Here is a 23,713-nt window from a genome sequence, read left to right as displayed (position 1 = left end):
AAGTCAAAACGAAATAAAAACTAATGAAAAATCCACAACTATAATAACCTTGGTTCATAATAGGCTAACTTGTAGTGTTGAACTATGATACTAAAGGCCCCCCCCAGCGCGTTCAACTATGAAGCTGAAGGCTGCCGTGTGTGTTGGTATCAGACGGCGAAGGACGTGACAAAGTGTAAGTGTTTGACACCCTGGGAGTGAGAACGGGCTGAAATGGTGCATTTGTTGGGGCGGATGAATCCACATGTGGTGCCTTCAGTCATCAGATAATTCTTCCCACACCTGTTACAGCAGGTGAGAACTAATTATAGTAGAAGTTGGGAGGGAGGCACAGGCTGTTATTGGGTTTCTACTGAATCCAACTTTACTGCGTTTGAGGCAGATTCCTTTTTCCTCCAGTGTTTGTTTTTGAACTTCTCTCTTGTGTTTTGGAGCAAAGATATAATTAAAAGATCTGGTTTTTATTGTTGTCTCTCTCTCTCTCTCTGTGTTTGTTTTTTTCATTTTAATCTGCACAAACAAACTGAATCTGGTTCATATCACGCTCCGATCCACTTGGAAACATGCTGCAGCTTCGGGCGAGATGTTTTGTCTGGAATAATTGGATTATTTTAAATTAGACTTTCACAGAGAGAGACGGAGCTTAAGTCTGCGCCGATACCTCAAACCAAGTGAAAACTCTTGATGCTGAGCAAAGTCAGGGAGGTCAGCTTCGTCATCATTTACAGTCGAGCAAACGCAGCTCTACCCTCCTTACGCTCCATCTGCATTTTATACGTATATAATGAATGACAAAAAAAGAAATAAGGAAGAAGTAGTTGAGCTACTCTGTAATTAGAAGTAAACACTCTTTCATTCTTTATTTCAGTCCCCAATAATGCAGCTTTCTTATGATTGTGAAATTACAGGTGGACTGCGTGAAATTGTGTTTAGCAGGAAATGTAATGCCGACCGGATCTCGTTTTCTACCAACCTAACGAGGAACCGTGTTAATTAAAGTCTGATAAGTTTTACAAGATCTGCTCATCGAGACTTCAGCATTTTTAAACTTTTCACGGTTCTGTTTAGACTCACAACTCTGTGTGGAAGATCTGGTTTCATACAGAAAAAAGTCTGCAGTGACTTGAAGCACGAGACACAATGTGTTTCTTAAAGGAGACCTATTATTCTGTTTTTCCAATCCTATATTGTAGTGCTCTGACTCCTGTATGGCAGCTTGGCATGATTCAAAGTTCAAAAAAATAATATTCTGTCGTATACTGTCTCTTCATGCAGGCCTTCATTTCAGCCTCTGTCTGAAACAAGCTGTAGATGCTTATGTCTCTTTAAGGCCCCCCCTCTCAAAGCCCACTGTCTTCTGATTGGCCCAGACCTGAAGCATGTTACCAGGCTGTTGTTGTCGCTGGGCAGAACAGGCAGACTGAGCGTTGCTGTGCAGAGCAAATGACCATATATGGAACTAGCTTCTGGTGTCGTATTACGGAGCCGTTGGTAGAAACAGCAGTTGAAAACAGTTCAGAAGTAGGAAATCTGAGGTTTTTGCTCACAGGGATTTCTTTTAAATACTTATCTACAATGTTGGTAAGTCATAAAATGTGGAAAAGCTTAATAGGTCTTCTTGAGCGGGTCATTTCTGTATTTTTAAACCTGGTCCCTATTGTCACATATTTTTGTGTCAATGATTAGGAAACAAACCGAAGTCTTGCTTAAGGACAGTTCTCACTCTGAAATCTCTTGAGAGGCGAGTCGTTGCAGGAGACGCCAGACGAAACGAGGGAGAGGAGTTTGTTGCGTTGGAGTAACGTTAGGAAAAAAAGTCTTGCTAGCTGCTCCTCTACGTACACAACAAACTCCTCTCCCTTCCCGACACAGAAGAAAATATTATTTTAGGTCAAATGCATAAGTCTGGTGCACTTTGAGAGCAACATTAAGAGGCTAGATCTATGAAGAACTTTTTGTTCTTCTAAAGAATTTTGGGTTCTAGTAAACAATTAGGATATAAATGGTGGTAAAAAAGTCAACCACCTTGTTAATGTTTTTTCCGGCCAAAATGCCAGAATAAAGTCTCTAACATGCCTTTCATTTACTATAGAGGCTCCAATACGTGTGCACTCCAAATTTAGGTGCTGCTAGGCTCATCGTGTTCCCACAAATGAGTGACAAACACTTAAAGCTGTTCGGACCCTTACTGTACTGACCTCAAACCGTGTTGTGTCCTCAAGCGAAAAGTGATTCAAGTAGGACGCCAAAGTGTGTGCGCGTGGAAGCTTACATCAGCGTCTTAAATGTTATTATGAGAAGTGTAAAAATATTTTCATTTTGAAACTATGGCAAAACCAATTGGACTGTGGTGGGCCGCTATAATTACTGGGAAACACTGTGGGTTTCTGCCGTAGCTCTACATTATTAAACTGTGTCTTAAAGCTATGCTCAGTAGATCCTGGTGCCAACAGGAAGCAGCCATGTAGTAGTACTTCATGGGACCAAAATTGGCTTCACTGCTCTTCATTAAAACCCGCCGAATGGCTTCGTCTAATTATACTGTCTATGGGGTCACCGGGAGTCCCTCGTAGGGATTTTTCCTATTGTGTTCTCAGACACCTGGTATTAACAGTAAAAAAACAAACAAAAGCAGCACTTTTTATTGGACGCCACTTTGACAGGTGCAGTCGCCCCAAAGGAATACGTTGCAGCCCAAAACATTCTCTTCTCAATGCATCATAACTGACGCTTTCAGACAGCGTGACAAAGTATTTTACGCTAAAGGTACCCTTCAGCGTCCGAATGAAACACCACCATTTTCTACGTCCCAGCAACACAAAGGAGGCAAACCCGCCGATGTGCTAGCAGGTAGGGTTAGCCGGTCAACATACATGAAGTCAGTGACTTGGGTTTAGGTACTAACATTTCTGATGGTTGTGGTAAGGGCAGGGGGCTTCGGGGGGGCTGTTAACACCTTTAACACGAACGTAGCTAGCTCGCTAGCTATCAATACTCTGCACAAGACGCTTCCGGATGCAGTGTGTACCTTTTGGCGTCAAATAACTATGTTTTGTGACTTTTTCTGAAAGCGTTAGACAACCTGAAATGAGAACGGTCTGTACAGCCGGTTCAGCTGCAGGCTGAAGAATCTACTGCACAGATTCAAAACTCTTTGTATCTACTGGTCATTTCTACCCAAGTTTAAAAACACAGAACTTACCCTTTACTATTTAATGGAAACCATGAGTTTGTCTGACGTTAACCAGTGTTTTTATTCTCTAAAACACTAAACCACAAAACAGAACTATTTAGCAGTATAAACAAAGAGAACAGACAGACAAAGTTCTGGTGACTCAGTTGCATCTCTGCGAGCTGCAGGGTTGTGCTTTAGCATCATAGTTAAATGCACTCAGAGAAGCCTTTTAGTGTCATTGTTCAACGCTTAAAGTCGGCCTGGTATAAATAACTGAAGAGTCAGAGTAAGGAGGTGGTTGAGTGGGTGCCTTGCCACCAACTACACCGACTGCAGGAGGTTCTGCTGCACTGACACTCTAAGAGTTGAACTGCAACAACAGAAGCACATCAGACTAGATCTTTACAGAATAAAAGCCCCTCTCAGACTCACTCTCTCAGGTGCTGGATCCTGGTCTCCAGCAGACTGCTGTTGATCATCAGGGGTCCCTGAGGGCTCTGAGGGGCCTCAGGCTCCGCTGGGTCTCCTGGTTTACAGAGAGAAACAACAGAACAAAGATTTAAGAGACACCTGGAGACAGAATATTACACACAATCTGACATTTAAGATATTTAAAACCCTGTATTTTCAGTGTTTCTGTTTGTAGTTCTGGATCCGCCCCCCCTCTGTGGAGCAGCTCTGACTCCATTAATAAAAGCAGATTACGGTGTGTGGCGGTGGTCTGATGGGATTATAAATGCAGGATATCTGCTGCTGTCAGAATCCAAACACACAGATTTATGTAAATGGTGATAACAACACGAGCTCTGTGCAGGAGACCCGGCTGAGAAACCACTGTGAGAGACGGCGTCTTCTTCAGATGTGATGTCTGACTTAAGTCTCAACAGGTTGGGATCTTTGAATCTTAACGAGCTCGCAGTCTTAAGGAGGCTATTGAGCTGTATGAACTGTGACCTCGCAGAGAACACAGTTCATTAAACTCTGTTCCAGGTAGAAACTAAATTCTGCTGTAGGCCACACTTTGACACGTGAACTGCTTTGAACCATCAGCTGCTGTAGGCCTACACCTACTGTTTAATCTAAACTGTGTTGTAAAACAAAAAACTGTGGTCAGTGCACACACCCGACTCTTGCTCTCGTACTTTTCAAATGAGAGTTGAACTGTGTTTTTTAGTTACAAATGAGCCGACATCTCAGCCTAATCCATATCTTAGCCTTCAACAGACTCACAGAAAAACGGCTGTGCAGGTCGATCATGCAGCAGCTTATTATGACCCATATTTAGGTTTTTTGTTAGACTAGTGAAAGAAGAAGTCAGGTGATGTAGTAGAAAAGTCTGTTTAAGGAGGTGGTGTGGTGGACGGATGAATCAAGTAAACTCAGGAGACCGAGGTTCACGTCCCGTGTGGAAGAAAGTCAAAGTTGACATGTTTTAAGTTAAATGACATTTTGTAGATGACTTACGTCCCATGGTTTGGTTGCCTAAACCTAACCAAACTACTAACGTTTCATTACGTTTACCACGTGTCAAATAGGGGCGGGAATCGCAGGGGGCCACACGATACGACACGTGATAAATGGCTCACGATAATATCAAGATAAAGCAATTCTGTGATTATTGATATCGCTAGACAAAAATGATACATCACGATATTTAAGAATACAAAAGTTATTTATTTGCTGCAAATCCAAACTGTTAGAAAACATTTCACATTTCAGTCTGTAAATTAAAACTACAGAACTACTGTGACATTTTTTCATTATAAAAGGCAAATAAAAATGCTAATTTGATTCAGAATTTTTGGCTGAAAACACAAATTGCTGTGTACCACGTAAGTCAAATATGTACCTCACATTATATTAATAACTGTTCAGTGACACAGCATTGGGCTGCCCTTTCTTCACCTAGTGGTAGCTGTATGTTTTAGGCCACTCTGAATTTTGGGTTTGAGTATTGACCCTTTGGGGTTGCTGTAGCTGGTCAGTGTGGAGCGCTGAAGCAGCAGAGGAGCAGATCAAGTAGCAGGTACTTTATGTATTTGCACAGTTTGTCACTCAGCATGTTCAGCATGTGAAGCAAAATGTGTAGTTTATGTTCATTAGCACGTCAGTGGAGATTCCCATCGATATCGATAGAGTATCGTGTTAACATGTATAACGATATATTGCCGTATTGATTTTTTGGCCTTTAGTGTCAAATGTCCCGTCACTTATGAGACGCGCTGAAGGTCCTGGACCGGTACTTTCCAACGCTTTTGGAAAACAGTGTTAGAATTACTCATGTGGCAGACGCTTTTATCCAAAGCGCCTTATACAGTATTTGTGGAACAAGCATCAGTTGTATTATATTCGGCCTTTACTACCTCCCTTTTCCTTATGTCTCCCCTGTTTTGCCTTCCCTGCTGTTTCTGTCACTTTGGTCTGTGTGTGTTGTGGGCCTGTCTGGCTCAGGCTCCTGGCTCATCATCGCCTGCAGCGTCTCACACCTGGGCCTCATCCAGCAATCAACCCTTGCAGTGAAACACTCCGGCTCATCTTCCACTCCTCGCTACTTCGTCAGTTTACCTCCCGTGGTATAATGGCTCCGGCCAACTCTGAGTTTATAACTAGCTGAACTTTTTTGCTGTTTCTTTGTCTACTCCAGTTGTTATCTGTGCGATTAAGACGCTGTTTGCCTGACAGTCTACCCAGTGTTACGGCCACCGCCGTTATCTGTGTATCTGTGTTGTGCGAACCCTTGCTGAGGATTGGCTGGCGCGAGACCTGCCTACTTCCTGGTTCTGGCCAGTGATCTGATTGGTGCGGCGTCTGGCTGCCTGTTTAAATAGCTGCCTACCTGTGTGAACTGGGCAGTTGTGATTTTGTTGTGCTCTCTTGTGCTAATCGTGATAACTGCTGTAGAAGCTTTTGTTCAAGTAAAGGTAAGGAAGTGGGCCAGGCTATGATTTAAAAACTGATACCCTTCTTGCACCCACAGTAGTTGTTTCATGTTAGTTTCCACTAGGTTCAGGGGGGCTGTGCGCTTTGTGTTTTGGTTTTGCGACATACTTTAGTTAGAGCGCTTTTTGGTTTGTCCTTTTGTTTTTTCCCGTAGTTACAGTAGTAATCCTCCTTTTGAGGACCTCTTTGTTAAAATTGTCTGTTGATTTTCACAGCACCCATTGGTCCATTTTCTGTTTGAGCTCTATTTACTTTATTTCAAATAAACAGTGGAAACCCAACATCAGTAGTGACCTACAATAGATAAGATTGTGTTAAACGTTCTGAAAAAGCTTTTTCCAAAATAAAAATGCTTTTAGAAAAGTTTATTTGCGCATTAAGAAAACATGCAATTAAAATATAGAACAAACAAAATGTGCTCTGTCCAAAAAATGTAACTTAAGCTAAAACAAACAAGTTACTGATTCTGAAATGACCTAAAAACACGCAGCACTGGTCAGTAACTTTAACAACAACTTGATAGTTTCTTTTTAGACCAAGTTTTCCGTTCTCTCCCTGTGAACGTGACAAGAGGAGGACAGACTAAATCATGACTCAGCAGGAATAATATTACAGGGGAAACAGACCTGAAAGCAGCACAGAACGACTGAGAGCTGCTCTCCCTTAGATTCTGTTTTATTTATATATTTTGCCACCTGAATTGATTCATTTTGCATAAATATTTCCACAATAGGTTGGTGCAGAAACCTTCACCAGAATGCAGGAAATGAAGTGTTTAAAGATCAAAATTTCCCGGGGGAGGTCCCCCCCAGACGCCCCGCTCTCATCTCAGCATTGAGCATATCTTGTTGCAACACATCTTCTCTCCCCTCTCGTTCTCATGAACCTATTTTATTGCGTATGGTGACGTCTCGCGAGCCCAGTGTCTCTGAGCCACTTTGTTCCCACCACTTTCCAACACAAAGTGACGCCCTTGCGTGTTGGGACACGTGACAATCGACCTATTGAGTCGTTTAGGTACGAGGACATTTTGGACGGTTCCACTGCTTTTTATTTGTTGCTCGTCAACCGACACTTTGTTGTCTTACTCTTCAAACTAACTGTTCACAAACTCGAATGTGTTCCTTGAACTGACTCCGCTGCCGTCAGTGGTTACCCATCAGCTGACACTTCAGCAGCTTTCTTGTCTTACTCTTTGACCGACAGTTAAGCTGCTTTGAGTTCTTACACATCAACTGACAGTTCTTGTTACGCTCACCGACTCAGAGCTGGCGAGAACCCACGAGCACGCCACAAACCATCAGGGTAACGGTCCAAGTATACAAGGTTTATTCCAAAAGGGTCAGAACCAGGAGCTCAATCAGAAAAGGGCAAACTTTACTGGCACAGGTCAGAACCCAGGAAATCAAGCCACGGTTAGAGTTATACAAGGGGAAAGTATGCAAAAGACAACGCACCAGTGTAGGTAGGCTCGTGTATATATATGCTGAGGAACTAATGAGGGAATGAGCTGCAGATGGGGAGAGGAGCAGGGAACACCAGGTGAAAGGGATGAGAAAGCGTTCCGGCTTACCGGGTTACCCCCACTGAGTCCCCCTACGCTGCAGGTACCTGAGCTCATATGGTCAATTTTAAAAATAAAATACCCTGTGCAGATTCCCGATCGTAAAACAAAAAAATACGCTGTTAAAACGGACAAAAGAAACCATTTCACTGCGTAGCCTACTTACTAATAGTGGAAGCACAAACACTGATTACCAAATTAACAAAATCTAAACATGTCAGCAAAATCGGGCAGGCAAAATGCTCTTATTCTGAAAGGCTCCCTGTAGATATGCAGCCTGCAGGCGACGGAGCTGTGAAGAAGGTAGAAGAAGCACAAAAATGACAAATTAACAAGTCAACGCAGAGACAGTTCCAGTAAACGTTAACGCCGGGCTGGAGACCAGCAGACCTGTTGTAACACAACAGCGTCACTCCTGTTCCGGCACGCCGGCTGTGGCCTTTCACACAGACATCGTTCCGGCTCCGTTACCGCCAACATCCCTGGATCAGAGGCGGATCAAATCAGATCCCCCTTTCCGGCTCGGTACCCTTCATACAGTGCAGCGAGCCGGCAGATTGACGCAAGAAGGTCCAACTGCAGACCTCCGCTGTCAGGAAGTATACGCAAAAAATACAAAATAAAGGCGTGTGATTTGACAGGAAACGCATTAAAATTATAAAGTGTAATCATGTAGACATTTAAAGGGGGAGGGATTTTGACGTTGATTTATATTAAATTATTTAGTCAACACTGTAACGGGAAACTACAGGCAAATTCCTATTTATAGCATACTGATTTGAGCCTATTCTACAAAGAACATTGTTTACTGTAAACTCTGTGCGACCAGCTAAAGGATTTCAACCACGAACATTTCTAAATCTGATTTATTGGAGCATCTGCTGAAGCGGCACAGCGACGTGAAACTTACGACAGCTACTGTCACTGATGCTTGGACTCGTCTGGAGAGCGGCGTAACGTTTTGTAACCACTCTTATAAATCTCGAAGTGTTTCTCTGCACATGCAGCCTATTTATAAGCTTTATTTTTTTATTTAAGCCGGTGGCGTTAGGAAACGTTAGGCCCAGGCTATATGCTTTCTAATAACCACACTCCTTGCTGCTGTTATGGATGATATTAGTTAAAAAGTCCGGAGAGACTGCTTTGTTTGGGGGTGAAAGCAGTGTTTCCCATAATTAGCCTGTAATTTGAATAATTAAACGCTGCATATAGATTTTACATATACATATAGATTTTGAATTTTTCTCTTTTACGAGACGTATTTAAAATCATTTGATTGCAGCCCCTCATCGCTCGCCCTGAACCCTCACAGACTCTGAGGGACTCAAAGTCTGAGAGTCTGCGAGGGGGGACGTTGGGATTGGACCTAATATTACTTTTTTTTAAGGAGTAGTTTACTGCAAGAGCTGAGACCCTCCTTATGGACTGTAACTAGAACCCTGCTGGACTATCAAACTGTAAAATCTGTAAAAATGAACACACGTAATACAACATGTTTACCTGTATCGATTTTTATTTTAGATATTTTGTAGATATCCACTAAAAATGAAGGAGACACAAGTTAGTATCCTACTGTAATAATACTTTATGCACTGTAGACACATAGATTACACAGTTAGACTGATTTGCATATGCAAAACATTACAATAGGTCTGAATGGATGGGTCTTGGCATGTTCTATCAAAATATCTACCACTATCAATATTTGTACCTCTAACCTGAGCATCATAGTCAACATTATTATCAGCCCTATGCCCTCACTAAATGCTTCACAAAGACAACGTTTAATAAAGCTGAACACCACAGTTTCTTCGTGCAGTCTATGAGTAGCTAACGTTACCCATGTAGAACGACAAACCACCTAACTTACACACGTGTAACATTCTGTAACTTGTGTGATTTAGAGCTACAATATTGACGGCAAACATACCAAGACTCATCCATTCAGACTTGTTTTAATGTTCTGGATCATGCTAACCAGTCACCTGCCGCTGTTGCGATGTGTAGAGGAGCAAAACAACCCAGAATGCATCACGTTAACAAAAGTTTATTTATGGTTATTTCCTGTCCTGACCGGCCTCAGTGGAGGTTTGCAGTTTGAAGCCTCTCGATTAACATTGTAATCCCGGAAAACTGAGCGTGTGAAAGCGCCTACAGAGAGATCAACGAAGACTGTTCATCTCTCACTCTTTAACTAAGGGATCATCTGCTTTCACTGATTATGTACACTTCAGCTGAACCTGATTCAGTACCGACGTTTAAACCAAGACTTTTAGCACTTTAACTGCCATTTCACCTTCTTTCAGCAAGGCGACTTTATTTATAGAGCTCATTTCATGTGCAATTCAATGTGCTTTACAGAAAATATTTTGCCCACTGCTCCCTTCAGGGTCGGGTTAAATGCAGAGGATGAATCTCGTATGTGACAAATGAAGTACCTTTCAGGCTGAATATGAGTAAAAACAAACCAGCTGCTGTTTGTCTTCAGGCTTTGGACAGGAACACCAAAGCAGCACAAAATGACTCTGAGCTGCTGTTTAACAGACAACGATCGAACCGTGAATCAGGAAACGGCCTCTGAGCTGCCGCCGGTCTGTTGTCCACTCACTAGAAACAAAATATCTGAGGATTTATGTGGCTGCTTATCGCTGCGGTCACTTTGATTCCTTAAGGGAACAATAAGTCCACCACGGCTCGACTCAAACAGCGAGCTGGCCATCAGGACAACAAGAGTTATCAGACAGAGCCTATCGATTAAATTTGGTTTTGACCATGACGACCAGAAGCATGTGTGAACACTACAACACGTGTAGATACATGTAGACATGTGTAGGCCACATGCAGAACATACAAGAGCGCATTCATGAATAAATACAAATAGACATTCAATCTCACAATTAAAAAAAATATGATGCAGAAAATTTTTATTTTAATTGTTTTATCTTTAAATGTTTAATTTCTATTCTGATGTCAAAACATTTCAAATGTCTTTGTGTGATTTGCATCTAAATGACACATTTCCGTTAGAGTAAATCAGCTGCATGTTTTCTGGTCAGAGGAGCAACGTCGAGCAGAATCATTAGTTTCCCAAACAGCAGCCTAAACCTCGCCTGCAGAGAGGTCCAGGTTTTTGCAGAGACAGGTCGTTACAGCTAATTTCCTCTGTTTTATAGTTCCATATTTTAGTTAGAAACCCCCCCCCTCAGTTCCTCCAGCACTTCATGTTATTCTTTTATCTTGATAAATTCAGTAAGCTGGAATTTCATGCTGATCCAAGCTGTAGAAGTGCTTCAGCTGTGAGTAAAGTCACATTTCTATGTGAAGCCGGGAGTGCCGAAACGGCTCCTCCTCCTTCACAACTCCACAAATGATTATTTTCAATCAATTAATCAGCCATTTCCTGATTTAAATTATTCATTCTTAGGTTTATAAAATATTTTAAATGTGTTTAAGTGTCTTGTTTTGTCCAGAGTTCGTTACACCCAAACATGCCCGTGTTCCAGCCTGTTCTCATGTCAGGGCGCCCCCATATGGACGTTGTTTTTTTAACGCCCTGGGTAACCTTTAGCATCGTGTTTTTACACATTTAGGACTTGTGGTCAAGTTAGCAGGAATAAATATGCAACTTCCGGTCAGACTTTCAAAATAAAACTAGTGGTTAACATCGTGAAACGTCACAATTTGGGTAGGTTTAGGAAAAGATCATGGTTTAAAATAACTTGCATAACTTAACTAAAAGAACGTCAGATCGTAAATATTCGACATGTTGAAATCCTGATGTGTGGGGGGGATCCCAGAGGACAAACGCGCGCACGTTCTGGAGATTATCACGTGAAACTAAACAATATCCAATCAGAAAGCGAGATGATTGAAGACGGAAGCATAAGAAACACAGTCATGGCGCAGCGCACACACACACACACACACACACTCACACACACACACACTCACACTCTATAGGAGCAAAACGGTTAAATCTAGGATTTTTTCCTCCTCATGTTTGTGGTCTATCACATTTTGAAAATCTTATAAGATGTAAAAAATCCTTTGGTGTGTACCCAGCATAACACCTGCTTTTGTTGAACTATGACGCTAAGTGGTCCTGACCATTCGCGACGAGTTGGGAGTGAGAAAGGGTTTCAAGACAACAAAAAGGGACAGAACAACTTTAAAGTATAACAGTAAACACCAACAACCCCAGAACCGTGACTTGCAGTATTTTGTAATGGGGAAGAAACACCTGCTGTTTTTCCCGGGATATTTTCAAGGCAAGGCAAGTTTATTTGTATAGCACAATTTAACAACAAGGTAATTCAAAGTGCTTTTCCCTTAAATCGATAATGCATTTAGCTGGAAGGGCCACGTAAATGCTCTCTGCTCCAGACTTCAACAGAGGATGCTGTTGTTTTATCATGCAATACTAGAGAGTACAGGCCAAATCACAGATCAAACGTCTGGTACAGACAGCCATGAAGATTATGGGGGTCAAAAACCATCCGCCCCTCCAGACAATTTATGAGCAGTCGGTTATCAGACAGGTAATCCTAAACACCAACATGTAGGCTGGCTGGGTTGTGTACTGTCATTGTGCAATAAGAAGGCTATCGGGGTTATGCAATATGTTAGTGGTGCAACACCTGGGCTGCTGGATTGTTCAATATGTCATCATGTATTGCACATGTTATGTGATATGTGTCATTTGTGCAATATGTAGCCTATTAGGGGTGTGCAATATATCATTGTGAAAGGGTTGTGCTACATTGCGGGGAATGCAGCCGGCAGGGTTGTTCAATCAAAACTGGCATTGGAAGAAGGAGTCAGTGTGCTACTATATAGTATAGTAAGAGTTAGAGCTAGAGGTAATCCAATTGATGACCCGTCGGTAATGATCCGCTCACTGCTTACTCCATTACTGCATAGCTGTCAAGGAATTATGATGAGTGCAAAAGCAGGAGAGAGCCCAAATGCAAGACACTGGAGAGCAGAGGTTTTTAATTCAACAAAAAAAGAACAAAGTTTACAGGCAGTGATGTCTGGCAAAATCCAAAGTACAGGCAGGTAACTCTGAAGCAGGCAGAACACACAGCTCACACCAATGACCGGACCCAAACTGAAAAAACAAGCATGTGTACAGGGACTAACGAGCAGGGCGGGAGCAACACAGGTGGCAGGGATCAGATAATCAAGCACACAGAAACACAGGCAGGCAGAGGGATTACTAAACAGACTATATAGCAAAATAAGACGGAACAGATCAGAATAATATAAATAAACTAATCCAGACACAAGCAGGCAGATCACAAATAAACTACCACCAACAGGGAAAACAGACTGAAACTAGGACTAAACAGAACACAGAGCAGACAAAGCCAAAATAATGCAAACACCAGGAGTGAAAACAAAGATGTTAACTAAGAGACAGAACTGAAATGCAGGTGTAAACCTAAGATACAAGACAGAACAGGTGCTAAGTGAGCTAAACAGAAATAAACAAGGCTACACAGAGGAAACACAGGACAAGGAACAAAAGCCCAAAACAGAAAACATGGACCAACTGCTAAACAGAACAGGGCAGGGAACAGAGAGAGGACCAAGCAGGAAACAGGACTACACTTAACATGGAACAGATCAGAAATAAGGAAGATACCAAAACAATACTGAACACAAGCAGACAGATCATGACCAGAGAAACATCAGGTAGAGAAGGCAAACTAAGACAGCAGACAGACAGGATCATGACAGTAGCTGCTTTGGAATCCGTTTTCTTCCAGACCTTTTCAGGATGGGTGATGCATTTCTCTACAGTGTGTGAACTGAAAAAATAATTTACGATGTGTGAATAAAGAATGCAACCTACAGTAATTCCTCTGCATGAATGGTTATGATTATCGAGGAGTTAGTACTTAGCATTAATAAATTAGCAACCAATGTAGACTGGGCGTCTTGCACAAGGATTTAATGAATAAAAACAACCCCAAAAAATTAAACAGATGTAACAGGAATTAATATTAGGCCTAGTGGTAAACAACATCTAAAATTATAATTAATATAGTAACTAGAAAATGGGGCGAGGAGTTGCCTGGAAATGTCCCTTATAATAATTATCCCTTATTTTGTAATCCCAGTGTTGACAGTTATGGTCAACATGTGGAAAAACTACTTTCATCATCCAAAAAAGATAAAATATGTATAAAGAACAAGAGAACATTAAACTGTGCCGTTAGGACTTCTGGTGAAGCAGTAATCTCTCTACCTTTTGTGTGAAGAAGCAGCAGGAGAAGAGTTGTCACACAGCGTTTCCTTTGACAGGAGGAGAGAACGCACAAAGTTTCACCTGCAGCTGAGACGGGTTTTTTCTTCTGAGGTCAGTGGAGCGAGACGAACAGGTTTCAAAGCCGAGGACAGATTGTGACTGAACCAAGCCAACAGGAACTGAAGACCGACAGGAGGAGGAGGACGAGGAGGACGAATACGCTCAGTATGTGGAGGTGAAATAAAAGTAAAGGCCAGACGGAGGAGAAGGTGAGGAAGAAGAGAGAAGGAAACGACTGCAGGGATAAACATCCAGTCGTTCACATTTGTCTCTACAGGAAGGACAGACTTATTAGCACTGCCGCGGGGGGAGGGGGGGGATCTTCTTCTAGTACTATCTTTATTTAAAGATCTTTACTATCTTTACACCCTGAGTGTATGTATGTGTGTACTTTACGTCTATGTACTCAAACTCACCACTCAGCTCTTCTTCCAGAACTTTCTGCATGTGCTTCATCATGGCCTCCAGCTCACTGACCTGAGGACAGAAATCAGTACAAATGTCACATCCTGAGAACAAACACTTTGTGGTGGTGGTGTTATTATCTTTAACAGCAATTCATTGTGTCGTTGCTGAATCAGAAAAATACACAATGCTGCTTTGTATTATGCTTCTTTATCTTTTCTTGATGAACATAAAGAAACTTACCTGTGAAACATTCATTTACTAACACTTGTATTTTGGGGCTTGAGTGTGATTCATGTTTTCATGGTTTTGTTCAGGAAAAATGATGCTCTGTGTTCAATATGGAAAAAAATGTATGCTGACTTTACCGGGGTCACGCCACATACCTCTCTACTTGTGCTTGATGGCTGCCTCGCAGTTCATAAAGGAAACCCAGTACAGCGCAGGTACGTGCGACAGTGAACTAAACTCTTACAATGATTCCAATATCCTCGCGTATTTAACTAATGTCATCAGTCTGTAGATGAAAAACCAAATTCATTCCACTAGTCGATGGGAGCCCTGTAACACAACAGCTTCTGCGACTCGCAGACGTCTACACCAACACATTGTCACTCGGTCCTTGGTGTAGGTTCCTAACACCGTGGGTACTCTTTAGTGTCGTTTTTTGACATGTAGGGCTCAGTGGTAAAGTTAGCAACGATAACTATGCCATGTCCAGTTAGACTTTCAAAATAAAAGTACAAGTTAATGTTGTAAAACATTGCGAAACATCGCAATTTGGTTGGCTTTAGGAAAACATCATGTTTCAGCTTAATAAAACATTCATTACCTGACTTAACTTGTATGTTATGTACCTAATGAATAAATAAAGTTAAGTTGAATAAAGTTGACTTTTTGGAACAAACACGGGTCTCCAGGATGAAAGTCCGGTTTCTGGCCCACCCGTACACCCCAACTGCCTCTTTACTTCGACTTTAGCGTTAAATATTAAACACTTACTTTTAGCGTTCAATAATGGCGCTACAGGGCTTCCCCCATTGCGTTCAACTATGATGCTACTGGGCTCCACAGTGGTTTACAATCTGATGCCAACGGGTCTTGACCAGGCGTCCATATGTGAGAACGTATTGTCCACACACAGTGTTTCTACATAAATACAATAAAAGTCCTGTTAACACATGAAGAGATTTTGTCAACAGAAACACTTGAGGGCTTTAAATCTGAGATGGATACAGGACGTGTTGAGTCTGAGTCCTCCTCTACAGATACAAACTGTACTGAAAGCTGTTGCTGGTAAATTGGTCCTGTAACTATCAACAGGTCATTTTCACAGCTTGAAAAGCAGGTGAGGATCTCTAAATGAAGCGCCCTGACTTCTTTTTGCAATCAAAACAAAAATTTAAAAAATTATAGCACCCATCTTTCCGAAACCTAAATAATGTTTTTAATTGCCAAAGCTGAACCTTATGCAGATGACACGATCCTGTATACACATGGCTCTCCAGCTCAAGCTTATTTTAGAAGCCTGTTTTGTTACATTTGTTGAAATTCTTTACATCCCGATGTGACGGAGGCCAGCAAGGCTGTGCAGTGAGTAAACCTCACTCCCCGACACCTTAAGAGACACACTGGCGACCAATGCTAGTACCCATGGGCAGTGTTGGGGGTAACGCGTTACAAAGTAATGCTGTAATCAAATTACTTTTGTCTGCAATGCATCTTTGTTGTCAGTTTTGTAATATTAAAGAGCATAAAAGAGAGATCCACTGTATGTTCTCATTATCATAAGGATTTGTGTTGATCTGAGCATTTATGAGGCGTAACTTGTTATTTGGCAGTTATTGTGCATCACAGGTGATGTTACGCAGTAATCCAAAAGTAATGTAACTAGTTACTTTCAGATCCATGTAATCCATTACCTTTTTGGAGTAACTACCCCAACACTGCCCATGGGTTTTAGCCTCCCGTATCCAAAGTTGCCTGTCCGAGTCAGGACGTTCTCGGGGTAAGCCAGTTACACCAACAGCAATGACGGTATGTATCGGTGGCTGTCAGAACTGTAAAAAGCACAGCCAATCTTCATTTGGTCAAATTGAAAGAGAGGGATATTTTCAGTTGGATACTTTCTAAATCTAGCTGTCTCTCGCAAGTTCTCTAATGCTACCTATCCTGAATTCAATTCAATTTTATTTATATAGCGCCAAATCACAACAACAGTTATCTCACAGCGATTTTCATAAAGAGCAGGTCTAGACCGTACTCTATGATGTTATTTACAGAAGCCCAACAGTTCCCAGCAAGAGCAAGCACTAGGAGACAGAGGCAAGGAAAAACTTCCTTTTAAATGTTCCTCAGACATTTCTGCAGAACATCAAACCTTAAACACATTTTTCTTCTATTTTTTTCTTTCTTACATCTTCCTGCATCCAAATGTGATGGTACTAAAACCTGGGAGTCTAAACCTCATGTGGAACAACTGGCTCAGAATCTGAAGATAAATGTTTTCTAATATCAGAATTAAGCAGGTGCTTCCCTTGCGTGACTACAGAGATATCCTGCACTCTCACGATGCCCATTCCACTGTGAAACACCTCAATGCACTTCACCACTGAGCCCTGCGTTTCAACACAGGAGAGAAATATCACTAATTACTGTTTACAGTAGCCAAATCCAAAAACATGAGTTTTTAGATTGCCTTCAGACAATGTAATAATCACTTGAGTTTTATCCCCGTTGTTCCACGGCCAATGCATCATATAAATGTGCCAGTTTTATTTCACATAGTATTTCTGTAAAACAAACAGAGCGAAGATGCACAGAGATGTCTGCAGGAAGTTAATCCAGTTTCGTTTGATTCACAGTCCAATTAAACTCGATTTAAAAATTTAAACTGCAGTCAAACACTCATTAAGGCTGTGTGGAGGACAGTTTGGAGGATGTGTGGGATGTGTAGATGTGATACAGGCACAAACGAACCACTTTAACACACAGCTTTTCTGTTTTATCACTGACAGGATTTTCTTGCATGCAGCTCTTCACACAGGAATGTTTATCTCCCGACTGACCGACACCAGAACAGAACTGGTCCAATAACACCCGAATCATTCTTATAATCTTAATCAGAATGATCAGCGAACAAATCACATTTGATACAGGGGGAAATTTCTAAAGGTCACAAATTTCTGAAGTTATTTATGATGTATTTATTATATGTGAAGACATCCAATGATACCACTATCATTACAAAGGGTTTAACTAGGGCTGGGTATCGAGTTCAATACTTTTTAGGCACCGACCGCCTCAATACCATCGAGTATCAAAAAACGTATTTCTTGTCTTTCGGTACCAAAAACTTGTTAACATCAGTGAGCCAATAAGCATGCAGCATGCTTGATTTGCCCAAATCTAAAAGTGATTGTAATTGGCTGTGGGGATGTAAATACTAGTTCACGCCTGTTAGGCACAGAGACGTGGCTCGTGGATGTAAAAGACGTGGAGAAAATCAAAAGTGTGGCTACATTTGCGACATTTTTGAAATGACAACAAGTTTTTTAAAGTGAGGAGGAACGACCACTTCTTCAGTGCCCGAGCCTTTTAATGTGGAACCGCTGACACAGCTTAGCTGAAAGGATAAAGCTGATATTTTCATACAGCTCATTAGATCACATCAAATCATTTACATTTATCTAAAGCGACTTACAACCGGTATACATGTCAGAGGTCGCACGCCTCTGGAGCAACGATGGGTTAAGTGTCTTGCTCAGGGACACAATGGTGGATCCATTGTACCATCACCACCACATTATTGTTCATTTAGGCATTCACTCTGTCTCCCTGCATGTGTCAGCTGCAGCCGTGCTACAGTGTTCAGTTTGCTCTTCGAATGTAAAATATGCCTCTCTGCTGACAGTGGACTTGTTCATGTCTGCGTTGGCCATCTGCTGCTAACTCCGCCTCTTTTATGTGAACGCGCTCACGGCTGGATTGGGAAACCCTGGGTTGAGTTACCGAGTTGTTAACCAGCTTCGTGGTACCGCTTATCCCGATCGCAATTGTTCGGGTTGGTGAAGCCAGATAACTGAAAGACATCCAGGATATTTTGAACTCGCTTCAGGGTGCAGGCCCCTGGTTTAAAAATACAGAAATTACCCTTCGACTGTAAACTCTGTTAACTGACAGAAGTTCCTGATGTCCTCCACATGGCTTTCCATCGTTTGAACTTTGACGGCTTTGATCCTTTTCAGTATGAGCTAAATTTGGATGGAAACTTGCTGATGACAAGTTTATATATAATATATCAAATATTATTAAATCATTATTCTATAAGAAGCACCAGTGGATGTTTGGCCTGGTGCAGCAAAGTGCCCTTAAACAGCCCTGTAGACAACTGTGAACCTACATTTAGTTTGACTGCACCACCACAGCACATACACCTGATTTATGTATAATTGAAACAAATAATACGTTTACATCTAAATATGACTGATTTCAAGAATCTGATTCATTGCTATCAACTCCCGTCAGATATTCCGAGTTCACTTTGAGACAGAAAGCTTCTCCTCAGTGTCTCTTCGGGGTGTGAAAGCCTCCCTGCATGTAATGGAAACACTTTCAGTATCTGCAGCAGCAGAGCCTCAGCCAATATGTTAAAGTCTTCAGGGAGTTTCGTTTGGAGGAGATGGAGGTATTTCACCCTGCTGCTGCTCTCTCTTCACCTGATTACACTGAGAGAGATGAAGCTGCTCCCTCTGAGACTGTGCTGCTGCTCCACCGTCTCTCACGACTACCCAACCAACAATAAATATACTTTTTCATTATCTATCACAATAAGCTCTCCTGCTCTTCTTCATTGTTACCGTCAGCTCTCCAGACAGTAACAACTGAGAGGAAGTCAGACTGATGGAAGTCTTTCTCTTTGTCAATCAGGAACATTTATGGTTTTCATTTCTGTTGATATGAAATACAGTCGGAGTCATACGAGAAGTCAATCGGTCACATTACAGTAACTTCTCTTCCTTCTCACTCATAAATATTCAGCTAGCAACTTATTTTAAGTCAGCTCTGAAAAGGATTATATCAGCTGTAACCAGAGGTGTAGGTATAGACAGTGCAGACAGGAGAGAGAAGAGCAGGAGGAGAGGGTTGCAAAGCTCCCGAAATTAGATTCTTTTGGATTTACTAAAACTCCCCAGCCTAATGTCCCTCCTCGCAGCAGTACATCACCATCGGTTCAGCTTGCCTCCTCATTATCTACACCGCTGCCCTCATGTAGCCGGTTGGTAGAAGCAACCTGAGCAAGCTAGTTAATGTTGGTCTAAACAATCATAACGTTGGTGTAAATACGTGTATTTTTAACTATGTATTATTTAACATTAGGATAAGTTTTTACACGTTAATGTAGGTACCAGGTTGCTTGTTAGCCTATGAATTATTGTGGTCATCTAACTTCTAGCCTAGTAGATACTGGCTATTTTAACACGCTTGATAATTATTAAATTCATTATTTATTCTAATTCATTAATTAATTAGTATTTACACGTTTTCAGTTTCAGGCCAGTGCCAGTACCTCAAGTGGCCCGACCCAAGCAGCAACAGCTACCGGAGATGACAGAAAGTAGGACCAGGTCGAGGTGACACCAGTCAGTGACAGTGAGACACAGCAAGAGCAGGAAGACCAACCACAGCCACGTCATCCTTACCCCACAGATAGGGGACATTTTGATGAAGATATTTTAGAGCCTGCTATAAAACGTTACATCATGACTACCTAGTAAACCTAGTGGCCCTTTCCCCAGAAATCAACACAATCGTTGTTTTTCAGAAGTGTTTTATAACAAAAAAACAACAGCCGGACTCAAACTGCCGCGCGGCTGGCTTTGCTACTCTCCTAAATTGGATTGTGCTTACTGTCAGCTGATCACTAATTGGCAATAAAACGTACCTTACAGCTGGAAGCTCAGATCAGACAGCTAAACTTTTACTGGCAGAAAAAACATGTAGTTGGATTGTAACTTCATGTAGTTCTTCTCCAGCCTCTGTTCTGGCTTTGTTACGTGGACAGAAATGAGCCGTTACCCTCCTGAGACAAACAGCTGCTGAATATTATTGGCAATAAAATGGCAACAGCAGGGAAGCTCAGATCAGCAGCTAAACTTCTGTTGAATACTGCCCCGGTGGAAAACATGTATTTATTTTGCTGACCAATGAGGAATACTTCCTGAATTTGCATTAAAAAAAGGTGGTTTTTTTGGATATTGCTTCCCACTGTGCACACAAATGTTTAATTTGTACTTTCACATGCTGAATGGCCATTAAAAACACCATCTTACCACAAGCTGAAATTATGGCTGTCAAAAAGATATTTTGATTTGCAGATTAATATCTAATTAATTAAGCAAAGCGAGAGGAGCCTTGATCCTCACCAGCCAATGCCTCTGTAAACTTCATGTATGATGTGGTTAATAATGGGCTGCAGAAACAGTGAGGCTCACACTGTCTGGTATCTGTCAGTGGTCGTACTTGATGCACTAGATGTTTCTTTGGTATGTTAATCCAGATGAGCCAACCCTCCCAAGTTGTATGAGACATCATGTAGCACTTCATTTCTTGATGTGGCTGTTGTTTATTAATGAACAAGTAACAATAATATTCACAATAACATGGTTTTACTGAATAATCATGTAAATATATTGTTTTAATATATCAATATCTATTATCTAATAGCCATCTCACAGAGGACATCTTTTGTCCTGTCTCAGGCACCGTAGCTATCCAACTGGCTTGGATAGGGGAGGGGGGGTGCAATTCGCAACCCTCACCGCTAGATGCCACTAAAACTTACACACTGACACCGAGACCATTTTACACGCCTTCATCTCATCACGCCTGGATTATTGCAACAGTCTTTTCACCTGTTTAACCCAAAAATCTACTGATCGACTCCAGACTGTCTCAGAACTCATTTATTTTCATATATATTTTATATTTAACATGTATTTTAGTGTTTTCTTGCTTTTAGCATGTATTTGTTTTTATGTGTTTGATTGCCTTTGCACTCGTCAAAGCACTTTGTAACTTGTTTTGGAAAAGTGCTCTATTAATCATTATAATTGTTAAAGATTATTATAATAACGTGCCGTTTAAAATTGGCGATGTTTCGGAACACTAGCGTTTTATTTTGAAATGTAACCGGACGTTTGTTGTTGCTAGGCGTTGCTAACTTGACTGCAGAGCCCTAAACGTATAAAATTAACGCTAAAGGGCTACCCATGGCGTTAACAAGCAACGCCAATGGGCTTTGACCGAGCGTCAGTATGTGACGAGTCGGGAGTGAGGACGTGTTGGAGGTCCAGATGTTTGAGAGAACCACAGCTGCGGTGTGGGACCACAGGTGTTCTGCTGGAGATCGTCTCTGCTGAAACTGCTTCTCTTTTTCTTCTTCTTCTGTCTTTCTCTGACGGGTCTAATGATGGTGCACTTTCAGGCGTAAATCTACAGAGTTGCATTTGACTCCGGATATTTTCTCTTACAGTTCATCTTTTGCTCTGTTGATTAAGGAAAGTTTTGTGTCCGTCTGAAACTTGAAGAGAGAGAGAGAACCGTCAGTGGTCCCACTGAGACACTGAAAACTCATCAGTGAGCGATAATCTGTTTTAATTTCTCTCCATTAATTCAGTCTGTGCTGAATTTATTTCACTCTTAATCCCTCGTTCCTTTAGTGTGTTTTTCTTTCTTGTTTTAACTGAATGATTTTATTTTTGTCCACATCTGAATTTGCAGAGAGGCAGCGCTGGGAGCTTTGGGTTTAGAAAAGTTAGCTGGAGAAAACGCACACAAATGCACTTTTTTGGATTATTTTTCTTTATGAGCAAAATAAGCTGCTAATAATGTGCATCTTAGTGAACAGCAGGTCAGGACACCCTGTCCTCGTGTGCTGTGTGTGTTTTAGTCTCTAATTAGAGGACTTGCTCTGCTCAGTGTGTGAGAATCATATTATGATAATTTGAGCCCAAACGCCGCATTTAAACACATGAAACGAGCAGCGGAAATCAAAGCTGCGTCCCAGCCTGCACCTACAAAATCCCCAGTGTTTCTCATGCTAATCCGTGCTAATGCTAACACACACACACACTGCAGTCCTAATTAAGGAGCCACATAATAATATTTGGCCTTCTCAGCTGCTGGATGTTAATGAGGATGAGCTGAGTATAAACACAGAAACTCTCTCACTTTCTTTTCTCTGCTCACATCATCGTCCACATTTTGTTTTCTTGATATTATATGAAGTCATGATTTGATTACGGAAACAAGCATCCAGAGTGACTTAAGGTTCTTTGTAGAGGCATATTTTAAATATTCAGCTATGGAATTGTAGGTTTTGAAACTTAAATTGACCTTAAAGTGCTCAGATGAAAATCTGTTTTTTATCTCTAAGTGTCAAAAAACTATTGTTTTGGTGCCGAAACCTGCTTTTGGTATTTAAAATGATACCCAGTCTTAGATGGTGATTAATTATTGCTGCCCAGAGGATGAAGGCTTCAGGCCCCATCCACACTACTGTGTGTGTAATAACTGTGGGACGGTGGAGCGTCTGTGTTAAAGGGTTAAAGCAGTGTTGTGCTATTATCGGGGGCGGAGCTAGACTCTCAGCACAGTTAGGGGCGGAGCTTCATCACGGGGCCCACCTGCTACAAAGACATTTATACCAAGTTAGAAAGTCCACTCTAGTCAGTGCTTGTGCTCACGCCCAGAAGTGTCTCTCCGCTCCTCTCTGGAGAGAATACGCAGCCATTTTCAAAATAAAATACCCTGCGCAGACCCAGTTTAAAGAGACAGAAAAGAAACAATTTAACTGCGTAGCTACTTAATCATAGTAGAAGGTCAAAAAGCAAGCACTCATCACTAAATCAACAAAATCTAAACATGTCAGCAAAATCAGGCAGGAAAACGCTCTTATTCTGAAAAGCTCCCTGTGGGCTCTGCAGATCTTATATACAGCGTATGATCAGAACGAAAGCAGGTCACTGAGAGCTGTGAAGGTAGTAGAAACACAAAGAGGACGTATTAAAAACGAGTCATTAACGTGGGGCAGGCTGCGCTGCTGGAACTGTGTGAGTTCAGGGTGAGTCGCCTAAAGCCCCTTTTCCTCCGCACAGTACCGGCTCCACTCGCCTTTGTTTGGTTTTCCATTGTGGAAAAGTTGGACCTGTACCTTCTACCAGGTACTTTTTGTCGTATCACTAAGGTTCCCAGCGAGCTGAGGCGATACTAAAATGTGACGTGAAAACACGACAGACTGCTGATTGGTCAGAGC

At 41.7% G+C, this 23,713-nt stretch overlaps 1 protein-coding gene across 2 annotated transcripts in view; it reads right to left on the bottom strand.

The window, feature by feature from the left end:
* The window catches only part of nek11 (NIMA-related kinase 11), a 110,561-nt gene that overhangs the window by 8,824 nt on the left and 78,024 nt on the right, over positions 1 to 23,713 (bottom strand). For both annotated transcript variants that reach the window (XM_046043798.1, XM_046043799.1), the window contains 2 exons: positions 14,409 to 14,469; positions 3,608 to 3,701 (listed from right to left, as the gene is read on the bottom strand). In XM_046043798.1, the coding sequence (XP_045899754.1) occupies positions 3,608 to 3,701; positions 14,409 to 14,469 (155 nt within the window). The remainder of the gene's footprint in view (positions 1 to 3,607; positions 3,702 to 14,408; positions 14,470 to 23,713) is intronic.

This window comes from Micropterus dolomieu, linkage group LG03, assembly GCF_021292245.1.
Source record: "Micropterus dolomieu isolate WLL.071019.BEF.003 ecotype Adirondacks linkage group LG03, ASM2129224v1, whole genome shotgun sequence".
Classification (NCBI taxonomy): Eukaryota; Metazoa; Chordata; class Actinopteri; order Centrarchiformes; family Centrarchidae; genus Micropterus; species Micropterus dolomieu.
This window is presented reverse-complemented; position numbering and strand designations above follow the sequence as displayed.